Raw genomic sequence first — 12,098 nt, forward strand, 5'->3', positions numbered from 1 at the left:
AGGAAAAAGTTTCAATAGCATGAAAAAATAATAAAAACTAATCCTATTTAATTAAAATGGTTCATGTAGCTGACCTCAAGAAAATAAATACTAAAAAAATCTTCTTCGTTGTGAACCAACGTCTTGTCATACAAATATTTAATGCAACTGATATTGAAAACAAATTTAATTTTCAATTTTGTCGAAAAATTATTTTAAATATTTATAAGTAATAGCAAAATATTATAATCTATCTACAATATTTTATAATTGATGTATCAAATTTACTAGTAAAATTGTGTTTGCATACTTTGTTATTATTTATAAACCTAATTTGAATTCTTATTCAGTCATATTAATGTATTGTTTTATAATATATTAGTTGTGTCATGTTCATGTATTTGGCGTAATTTAAATTGAAGTCAAATTAAATATTAACAAAAATACTTTCGGATTGTAGGCCATATTCATAGACCAATGACGTAAATGTAATAAAATATTCTCTATCCAATGAATGTCATCCTAATTAATGGAAGGTTACAATTTACTAATTGAAAAGGAAAATTATGTTGAATAACAAAATAGGCAGAATATTAATTTTTTTTAAAAAAAAAAACCTAAAACCATATCATTGCATTACTTCAATTTCTTGCTTGTGCTATAAGTACGAATGTTTATTCACATACATGTACAACATCAAAGATAGATAAACAAAAGTTTGCTTAAAAATGATCCAATTCAGGAATGTGTTGTTTTTGTGGCTCATCACAGCAGCCTTGGTCGGTGCTGATCAGATTTTGAGGCTGACGTTACCTCCACCGGCGGTTTCGAGGTATTACATTCACATAGTAAATGGACTAAGCAAATTCGATATGGTTGTGCACTGCCAGTCGAAGGACGATGATTTGGGGTATCACCATTTGGTTAACCATGGAGATGATTACCAATGGAACTTTAATGTGAACTTTTGGGAAACAACCCTGTTTTGGTGCAAATTGGAGAAGCCAGATGCGTATGTTTCTTTTGAAGTCTTTTGGCCCGAGTCCAAAAGCACCTGGCTCCGTGATAGGTGTGGGACTCAAGGTACTTGTATTTGGACGGCTAAAGATGATGGAATTTATTTGAGAAACATGCCGGCTAATGTTGATGAGTTTGTTCACAAATGGATCTCTACTAGATAAATTAAATATGCTTTTAAGTTATTAATTCATTTTGTTGTTCTGTTTTTGATGTATATCCAACAAAATGAGAAATAATATACATCCATTTGAAGTTTAGTAAAGAAACTCGATTTGGGTTGAGGAAGTATTTTTATTTGCAGGTAATTACATTGGATAATACTTTTAAGGATAATAAATAAGTGTATAGTAGCATTTTAAAAGAATTAAAAGTATAGTAAATTCTATCAATTATAGACTTTATCATTGATAAACTCTTATTAGTAATATGATCAACCACTCATAAACTTCAAAAGCAAAATCTAAATTTTACAATATTTGTAATACATTAGATTTGCTTGTTATATTTGTAACAGACGCTTTATTTTATTTTATTTTTTTAATTATTTGAGATGGAAATGTGTATTTGATAACTAGTTTTATTATTTTTTTTTTATTTTTTCCAAAATTTGGGGGGAGTGAAAGATCTTATATGAATTGTAACATCCCGCACATTTTTTAGTAATAATGTAATTTCAGTGACTTTATTATTTGAAATTTAAGTAATTGTTATTAGTTGGAGGGCATTTTTGGAATTTTGGACTTCAAGTGTAAGTGCGAGAATTTAATCGTTGACGTGAAATTATTTAATTTGAAATTCAATTTGAAAATTAATGGCAGGAATTAATTTTCTTTTGAAACAGAAAGGAATTTAATAGTATAAAACGGAAAGGAATTAAATGTAATTATATTTATTTACTTTTTTTTGTTTTATTATTATTATTATTATTATTATTATTATTATTATTATTATTAGTATTAAAACCCTCTTTCCCTTTCTTCCTCACGCACCCGCCGGTACCTCCCCCCCCCTCTCAATTTCTTCTTCCACCATCCGAGACCCTTGTCGCCGCTCCAGCTATCCTTGCTTGGCTTTTCATGTCTGGTCGGCGATCTCTTCTTCAGCCTATTATAGCAACCGGAACCCGTGGCCAATCGCCAGAATTTTGGACCTTAGGAAAGATTCGAGCACTGGTGAAATTTTAAGGTAGAAGTGTGTTGTCAGGCATTGCGAAGGATTAAGTTGGGTTCGCAAACGAACTTAAATTCGAAACTACTTTTGGACCAAGCAACGTTTTGATTGAGGCATTTGTTTGAGAGATCGAAGGCAGTTTTGGAACAAGCTATATTTTGGGGCTTGATTCAAGATTCATCTAAGCGAGAAAGAAGATTAAATTGCTTGCAACTTAGGCTTAATTTGAGGTAAATAATCTTACTTCTGGAACTGCCCACGGGTTAGGCATTAGATGTATGCTAGCATGATAAATGAATGATATGGCAGAATGAAAGCATGATGGACTGATAGTATAGTATGACCAATGTATGTTCTGGTATGAGATCTGAAAGATTTACTTGTGCACACAGACACTTGAATGCTAGCATGAGATGGTATGTGATTCCATATGGTTGTATTTGATCTGTCGATGTTGAGGATTGTAAGACTAGTTACAAGGATATTTTTGTCTCTGAGATTTAATAGACTGTTTAGATAAGATATATGAGCATGTGATAATATGACTGAAGCATATTAATGTATGAGCATGATTTAGAATTTTATGGAATATATTAAAAGGACAATTGGACATGACCCTAAATTATGAGTTAAGCGACACTACTACGGAAATGTCTTAAAGTTAGGTGAAAGTTGGAGCATTATTTTTTTATGTGCTTGTTGATGTGATTTATTATGAAAGTGTGTAAGTTATATGATGTATTATATGAAATTTTAAATGTTTGATTGTTACATGAGTTAGTGCATGAAAGTGATGTACTAGGGTGGATCCATTAATACTAAATTAATTAGGTATGTTGAGGTTAACTAGCCTGACCTTGATCAGGAGATTTTAGATGATGCATGATTAGGTGAATGTTATATGTAATATGAAATTAGATGCTATCTCTTTTCCTTTCCAGACTATGTGACTGCATGAAAGTGATGCACGTCTAAAGGCGCTAGTATATGAAAGAGACGTACTAGGGCTGATGTGTATGAAAGTGATACATACCTAGAGGATACTGAGGTGTACAAAAGAGGTACATACTCAGTGGGTTATGTGTATACGAAAGAGGTGTATACATAACTAGATGTACGAAAGAGGTACATATTCAGTAGGTTATATGTATACGAAAGAGGTGTATACATAACTAGATGTACGAAAGAGGTACATATTCCGTGGGAGTTATGTACGAAAGAGGTACATATTCAGTAGGTTATGTGTATACGAAAGAGGTATATACATAACTAGATGTACGAAAGAGGTACATATTCAGTGAGTTATGTGTATACGAAAGAGGTGTATATGTAACCATGTGTACAAAAGAGGTACACATTAAGTGGGTTATGTGTATACGAAAGAGGTATATGCATAACTATGCGTATGTAAGAGATTGTGTATCAAAGCGGAACCTCTCCTAGTAAGATGTGGTTTGGGGACGAACCAAGCGAAAACTGGTGGACATGTAACGACTCGAGGAGGGGTACATGAATGAACCGATATCACATCCGAATGAGAGGGATCCTAAAGACATGAAAGTACGATTGAGAAAGGGATAAAAGAATTGAAAGTTACTACCTATACCAACAAGGTGCACCTTCCTTTTCGTTGGCTTAATCATAAGAACTCCAAAGTTAAGCGTGCTTAGCATGCTGAAAGAACCCGTGTTGGTTTGTGTGGACAACTTTCACTTCTAGAAGCATTCAAGGCAAGTGAGGATGACGTAGCCAGGTCGCAGGGGAATGCCGGGGCTGAATCGAAGTTGTAATATCATTTTTTAATTAAAACCAGGGAAACTAAAAATATGATTTTTTTTCTACTGAAGCTTAGAGAATGTTTCTAAATATGAGAACAATAAAATATTAATTAGATGTTTATTTCTCAAAGAGATTTTACCTCTTATTTCTAAAACTGTATATATCTATCCCTTCAAGGATCTAGAAGTAAAATCTTTGGTCCTGTTTATATTTTTGGATTGAAAAAGAAATTTACTGCATTTTTGTTTTATTTCAAGGAAAATGTTTGTCATATTGATATGAATGTATAAATATATCAACAAGAAAAATTTACCAATTATTATAATTACGACTTTTAATATAGACTAACGATATATTTGGACTTAGTAAGTATTTAAATAATTATTTTTAAGTGAAAAAAAAGTTTTTAAACTGTTAAAAAGTCAATGAAAAAGACTTTAAAAGTATTGGATTTGTTTCTTTAGTTCGGCAAATTAAAAGTTTGGAAGTAATTGGTTATAAATAATAATTGGCCAATTACTTGAAGGCTAATTCTATACTTTATTAAATTATTATTTTTTATTATGAATCCATGATAAAAGGCATTTCTTGAGCATCTGAATGTTTCAGCTCTATGTATTATTCATTTCAATATAGATGTATTATAAAGAAAAATAGTAAATTACGACATCAAAGTTGCATTTCTAAAATTTATATTTGTTATAGTAAAAGTATTTTTGGATTTTGTTTTAATTTAATAATATGTTGTGAGTGAACTCGTGTACATGGTAGACAAGTTTTATATCTTCTATGTGACATTGTTTGAATCCGAGAGAGTTAGGCTATATCCACTACAAGAAAAATGAGTTTTCATGACTAAAAATTTGTCACAAACACATTTCTTGACTTTTTTTAGTCTTTGAATCCACCATCAAGGAAAGTGTATAGATGACACATGAAAAATTAGTTATTGTTGATTGTTACATGACTTTTCAATCCAGACAACAAAAAGCATTTGTTGATAGTTATTACCTATCATGGTAACATTTTTATGACAATTTATTAATATTAATGAATGATCCAAAAGTTGACTTTTTCTGTCAATTAAACCTCTATATTGACATAAAAAGTCTATCACAAAAACATCAATAATGTCACTTTTACAGTATCGATAATGCCTTAACTGTGACACTTTCTAAATTTCATTCAGTTACGTAAATTGAGATTTATTTATAGTCGTTGAAGTCTATTAATGATAGAATTCCAATATTATATACTACATCTCATGACATTTGTGAAATGTAAAAAAGCTTCAATGATGGATGGCTATTTGATTCATATACCTATTATGACACCTATGTTTCCTCCAATTTCATATATAACAATAAAGTTTGTAAAGTTAATACAAGGAAGCTACAAATTACAAAACTAGTAACCAAACTTGGGTTAACTAAATACAACTAAGTGTTAGCACTATCCCAAAAAAAAAAAAAAAAAAAAAAAAAAAAAAACACATATAAAGAACTTGCTTGGTGGTATCCTCACTTCAATAATGTGTTTGTCAGATACCTAGTAAAAAAAACAACATTTATTTTAGAACTCAACGCACTAAATCAATGTCAACAGCGATACCAATATTCATATACTATACCTGCTTAATGGTCACAATCTTTCCAACTTATTAAACATCAATCTTGCTCAAATTTTTTATATCAAAACCTACTTCCACAAAGTAGAAATACCGACACCACTCTATTGGAAAGAATATAGTGAAACAAGGTAAGTGTCCAAAACATTGATGTCATTACATTTTTCATCTACTAACAACCCAATAAAAGGTCTCATCCATATGACATAATCAAAACATAACACCCAGAATACATTGTGAAAAATATTCTTTATGTTCAAAGGAGATGCTCTTACATTGACATGAACCTTAAAACTTAGTTCGTACACAATTAAACAATCTGGAACTACAAATAAAGAGTGAGACTTAATTTCTAGAAATCTCGATCTACAAGCAAACTTAATTGGAAGTAAAAAATACAAATCAAATTATAACAAACAATAAACAAAATACAAATGAAATTATAACAAATAATAAACATCAGTCTTGCTCAAAATATTTATGTTAACACTACAAGAAAAATGAGCTCCCCCAATGCCTAAATCGATCGTCGGGAGACACAATCTCTCCTGACGGCGTGATTTAAGACATGTATTATTTACTGCATTTACTATTATAGAATATTTGTTTTTTTTTTTTTGAAATGTAGGAAATGTTGGAGACGGACAGGAAGAATAGAGAGAAAACCGTTCAACCACGTAGGCGGATCGAAGTTATTCCTGCAAATTCAGGCAGAGTTGCAGTCTAAGGAAGGTCGAGAAATAGGACGATTTGATCTATTTAGGGAAACATACTCTAAAGGTGGCAAGTTCGTGAACAAGGCAGCTGAAAATGCACATGTAACATTTTTTGTTTTATTTTCGTGTTGTTTTTCATTTCTAACTTCAATCGCTCGTTCTTACACATTTAATTAATATGTCTAGAATCAAATGTTAGAATTTCAATCCAATCCCACTCCAGAAGATTCTCAACCACTAATAAAGGATGAAATCTGTGAGATGATTTTGGGTAGACAACCCGAATATTCAAAAGGCTTAAGTTGGGGCCCTAAACCTAAGTCAAGAAGGGGTAGCAGCTCATCGAGTTCTTCATTTACTCAAGGAATGGAGAGAGAGATGAAAGAATTGAGAGCATATCTCAAACAGTCTCAATGGAGGATTAAGAAACTTGAAGACGTTCAGTAACAAATGAAAGAGGATCATGCAAGACAAATAGAAGAAATGAAAAAAATGATTGAAGACATGATACGATCACAGAGAGGAGGCCCATCAAATTAGGTATGATTACTACATTATTTAGTTGTCTAATATGTTGCTATCCTACAGTTATGGTAGCAAAGTAGTTATGTCTTAAGTAGCTTTATGATAAAGAATTGTTGGCTATCATGTAGTTATGGTAGTCAAACAATTGGGTTTTGATGTGTTTTTTGTCGTTTTGTAGTTTTTGCGTGTTTGTGAATGTTTATGAAGTTCTAATGTGTTGTGGGGGGTGCGTTGAGATTGGTTTTAGATTGTTTTGGGGAGAAAGTTTGAGCTTTATGTGTGTTCGTTCTTGTTTATGAAGTTTGAATATGTTGTGGGGGTGCGTAGAGTTCGGTTGTAATTGTTTTGGAGTTGAATTTGTAGATTTTTGTGTGTTTTTTTATATTAGGGAGGTTTCATATTTGTCATGACGGGCTGGGTAGAGTTTGATTATACTCGTTTTTTCATTGAACTTGTCGTTTTTGTGTGTTTAAGAATGTTTATGAAGTTCTAATGTGTTGTGGGGGGTGGGTTGAGATTTGTTTAGATTGTCTTGGGGAGAAAGTTTGAGTTTTATGTGTGTTCATTCTTGTTTATGAAGTTTGAATATGTTGTGGGGGTACGTAGAGTTCGGTTGTAATCATTTTGGAGTTGAATTTGTAGGTTTTTATGTGTTTTTTGATGTTTAGGAGGTTTCATGTTTGTCGTGGAAGATGGGTAGAGTTTGATTATACTCTTTTTGTCGTTGAACTTGGAGTTTTTTTTATGTTTATGAATGTTTATGAAGTTCTAATGTGTTCTGGGGAGGTGGGTTCAGATTGGTTTAAACTGTTTTGGGGAGAAAGTTTGAGTTTTATGTATGCTCGTTCTTGTTTATGAGGTTTGAATATGTTGTGGGGGTATGTAGCATTCGGTTGTAATCATTTTGGAGTTGAATTTGTAGCTTTCTGTGTGCTTTTTGATGTTTGGGAGGTTTCATGTTTATCGTGGGTTGGGTAGAGTTTGATTATACTCGTTTTGTCATTGAACTTGGAGTTTTTGTGTGTTTATGAATGTTTATAAAGTTCTAATGTGTTGTGGGGGGTGGGTTGAGATTGGTTTAGATTGTTTTGGGAAGAAAGTTGGAGTTTTATGTGTGTTCGTTCTTGTTTATGAAGTTTGAATATGTTGTGGGGGGTGGGTCGAGTTCGGCTGTGATTGTTTTGAGGAGAAAAATTGAGTTTTATATGTGTTCGTTCTTATTTATGAAGTTTCGTTTAGATTGTTTATTTATGAAGTTTGGTTGGACGATTATGACACTTGTTTAAGATGTCAACATTTGTTTAAGATGTCAACATTTATTTATGATGTTTTATTTATGAAGTTTGAACTTGTTGTAGATGTTTCAACATTTTGACATTTGAATATTTTGTTTTATTGTAGGATGTTGTTTGGAGATGAGGTTGGATGATTGTTTAAGATGTTGTGTTCTAGACGTTGTTTTTATTTTATTTCATCTATGTATTTGTGATTTTTTTTTATTTAGTATCAACTTTGTTTTATAGTAGGATATTATAACTTTTCATTTATTTGTTATAGTATGGACTTTGTTTTCTTTGTTTTATTTATTATCTGAATTTGTTTGAGTTGGTTAATTATGTTTTACAGGTTATTCAGATCAAATTTTAAAAAATTAAAAATTATAAACTAAAAAAATGTAAAAGACAATATTCAAATAATGAAGAAACTCCCCATACATATTTTACTATATCGGGAGTTCTTGTAACTCCCGACGAATAAAACAAACCTTCGGGAGTCTGAGAACTCCCGACATATGAAACAAGGCATCGAGAGTTAGTCGAAGAACTCCGACGCATGTATAGGGCATTGGGATTTCCTCAAACTGTCGACGCCGTATATAATGCGTCGACAGTTCGAGGAACTTCCGATGCCCTCAGAAGTTCCTCTCCCGATGGATTTTTCTCGACCAAATTCTCGACGATCTATTATTCATTGGGAGAGATTCTCCTGATGCATTTTCTACCCTTTCCTAGCGAATTATGACGTCGAAAGAAGTGTAATTTCTTGTAATGTAAAACTTACATCCAATAGGTCAGAATACTAATAGTAGGTCTATTGGAAATAATATAATCAAATAAGATAAATATTGTATATAAAAATAAAAACCCAGGGGAGGGAGATTGGGACATAGATTATCACGTCAAGAAATCTTCCTAGAACTCAAGTCTAAATCAATCTCATATAGGTTTCCTAGTACAAAATTTAAGAACTCACAACGGCTTTCTATGTCAACCCAACTTTTTAAAAGAAATTCTCATCATTATCAAAAGAACTTAAGTCTACCAAAATACCTTAAGTCTACAAAAATAAATCAATTCAAATAAACTGTCATTTTAAGTTATACGATATACCTCTTGGAAACCAAAAAATGATCCAACTTCAAAACTTCTTTCTTGAACAACTCCTTCCACATAGCATTACTTTCAAAATATAAACATAATAGATCAAGAGTAAACCTGTATGTTGGAGTATAATAATAAAATAGAAAACTTAAAACGGAACAAAGAGCATGATTTTATATCTCAGAACATTGTCATAGTCTATATCACATAGAAATAAAGTAGAAAATATAAGATTTTCAGGTTGGTCAAGTTTGCAATTTAAGGTAGATCTTCTACATACAATAATTGTCATTATGATATATACACATCACATGACATGTAATCAGCCATCAATCATTTTGAAGGGAACAATGAGAAAATAAAACATTGGGTGATTCTAATAGGAACAGAAAACAATTTACAGCTCCTAATTTTTTTTCTTTCTTTTTCATTCTATATATATATATATATATTGCCCTAATACCATATATAAAAACCATATACAAATATAACTTAATAGATTGGGATTAAGGGAAACAAAATTTAGGAGGGAAACCAAAATAAAATTAAAATTTTAAAATCAATTTTCTTTTCCAATTATACAAAATTGGTCCTAATATCCAAAAATTAAAAAGAAAATCAAGCCAATTTAGTCCCATAAATAATTATATTCAACCATTCTATCAAACTCAACTTAATTCAAAATATTCGTCCAAGATAAAATCCAAAATAAACTCAATTTACTGGAATTAATTACATCTAAAACCGCAGGGCATTAGAGTAAAGTAAATCACGATGCAAACCAACGAACGAGACTGCAGGACATGTTAACACACATCCTTCTCCCAATTACTATAAATACTCTCTCCATTCACCTTGATATTGACCCATGCAAACACCATCCGAATGGGGATGCTCCAAGGGTGCCACGAGACCAAGCATGAATCTCATTGTGTGAACATTAAGGTAGAAATGTGAGTAGACTTGACATATCATATATATCTTTTCCTCCCATCAGTATTTTAACAACTTAGTGTTTAATTTACTTAGAAAAATATGGCTAATTATTTTTACTAAGTGATTGTTTAAATTTGCCCAAAAGTAACACTTACTTTGGAAAGTTAAATAATTCTGATTAACATTCATTAAACACTTTGACAAATATTAATCAACAATTGCATGCTTATAGCAAATCTATCTAATTCACCTTTCTAGGTAGGTTCCCAGGTAAGAATGTTCCATTTTCATCAGCTTAAATACTCCAGTCTAGCCAGAACCCGACTTAGATAAAAGGTCCCTTATAGATAGATTTATTACAAATTTAATCTTTTATTCAAATCAATTTAATCCTATTAAACCGATTTAAATGATTAATCTAATTTCTAATCTCATTAGAAATTTGAGAGCTTAGGTCTATCTCAGTCAAAATTTAAAGCTATTTTAAAAATGATTTTACCTAAGTTTGCATGCAATTCTTGATTATTGATTTTAATTCTAATTTCATTAATTATAATTCTTATAAAGAATGAAACAATAAAAATCAACCACATTGCTAAGCTAGACATCCACAAGGCATTTGTAACTTTTATAAATGAACCTAAGTATCCTACTTCATGCAATGTTCATTCATTTCTACTATAAAACTTTTATATAACAAGTAATGAACTAAGCATACATGCTAACATACACTCTTATACTATAACACTTACAATATAAGGATGATGCATGAATATGCTTTAATGCATTCATATATTATAACTCTTATATTATATGATGTATAAGCATGCTTTAAGTAACTTAATCATGCAAACTACTATATTATAACACTTATAATATAAAGATGATGCATGAACAAAATGCATAACCTATGGTGGGTTTTAAATCAATATGTCATACATTATGGCATATAAACAAACATACATCACACGTACATTATGCCTCAACAAATTGGAAAGAAAAGCTAATTATTACAAAAGGATCGAGTCAACTGGTTCAAACAGGCGACTGGATCTTGAACCGCCCGGACGAAGCCTCATCACTTGATCATGTAGCATTTTCTTGAGATCGTCGAGTAACGTTTATCGAGTATAAACGATTGTGTAGCATTGATTGCGTGACTAAGGACTATGGGATGAGCATAAAAGTCCATGCGATCGTACAGCGCAAATTGAGTAATGCATGCCATGCGATCGTTTAGACAACGACTACGCGATGAGCATGATTGTCTACGAGTATCATATACCAAGTGATCGTGTAGCCAGTGACTATGCGATGAGAATGCTAGCCTACACAATTATTTAGAGCGTGCACCATGCGTCAAGTATCATATACTCTGTGATCATTTACCCCGAGCGTCTACGCAACCGAGTAGCCAACGCAGCACGGTTGAGTAAAATCTTTACTTGATCGCGTAGCAGTAGCTATGTGATCGTTTAGTAAAGATTACACGATCGAGTAGAACTTTTTTACACGATCACATAGCCAAATCTAAACAATCGTTTAGCTTAAGCCACACGATGAGACCAAAAATTGGTCTTCTTCCTCGAAGCGAATGGTATCTCCATGCGCCTGAAGCTTCATCACGAACAACTCAAACAAAACAAAAACCTGAATACAGACTCGATTGCTTGTTAATTATGCCCAAAAACACAAGGACCCTTACAAATTAATTTCTGGAAATGTAAAGAAAACTATAAACAGAGGCAATTATTTTGAAATTATCCATCAATAATAGAATCCACAACCATACTTAACACTTAAATGCATTGTAGAATACTTAAAACCCACTAAGACTATAAATGACATTCAATACAACAATGGAATTTAGAAATCAGAACAACCTGGCTCTGATACCAATTAAAGGAACTCTAAAATTAGTGGACCTTTGTGGAAGTAGATCATTCCAAACTCTATTATGAAAGA

At 31.8% G+C, this 12,098-nt stretch overlaps 1 protein-coding gene across 1 annotated transcript; it reads left to right on the forward strand.

The window, feature by feature from the left end:
* Positions 1–707: 707 nt before the first annotated feature.
* On the forward strand, positions 708–1,160 carry LOC120084695 (S-protein homolog 1-like). Its single transcript, XM_039040505.1, has one exon. It carries the CDS (start codon positions 708–710, stop codon positions 1,158–1,160), a length of 453 nt encoding a protein of 150 aa, XP_038896433.1.
* The last annotated feature ends 10,938 nt before the right edge of the window (positions 1,161–12,098 follow it).

The sequence above is a fragment of the Benincasa hispida genome, chromosome 9 (genome assembly GCF_027475165.1).
Source record: "Benincasa hispida cultivar pf3 chromosome 9, pf3_genome.v1.1, whole genome shotgun sequence".
NCBI classification, from domain to species: Eukaryota; Viridiplantae; Streptophyta; class Magnoliopsida; order Cucurbitales; family Cucurbitaceae; genus Benincasa; species Benincasa hispida.

Coding starts and splice junctions, on each gene's coding strand:
- LOC120084695 (XM_039040505.1), top strand. CDS start 708: ATGATCCAATTCAGGAATGTGTTGTTTTTGTGGCTCATCACAGCAGCC.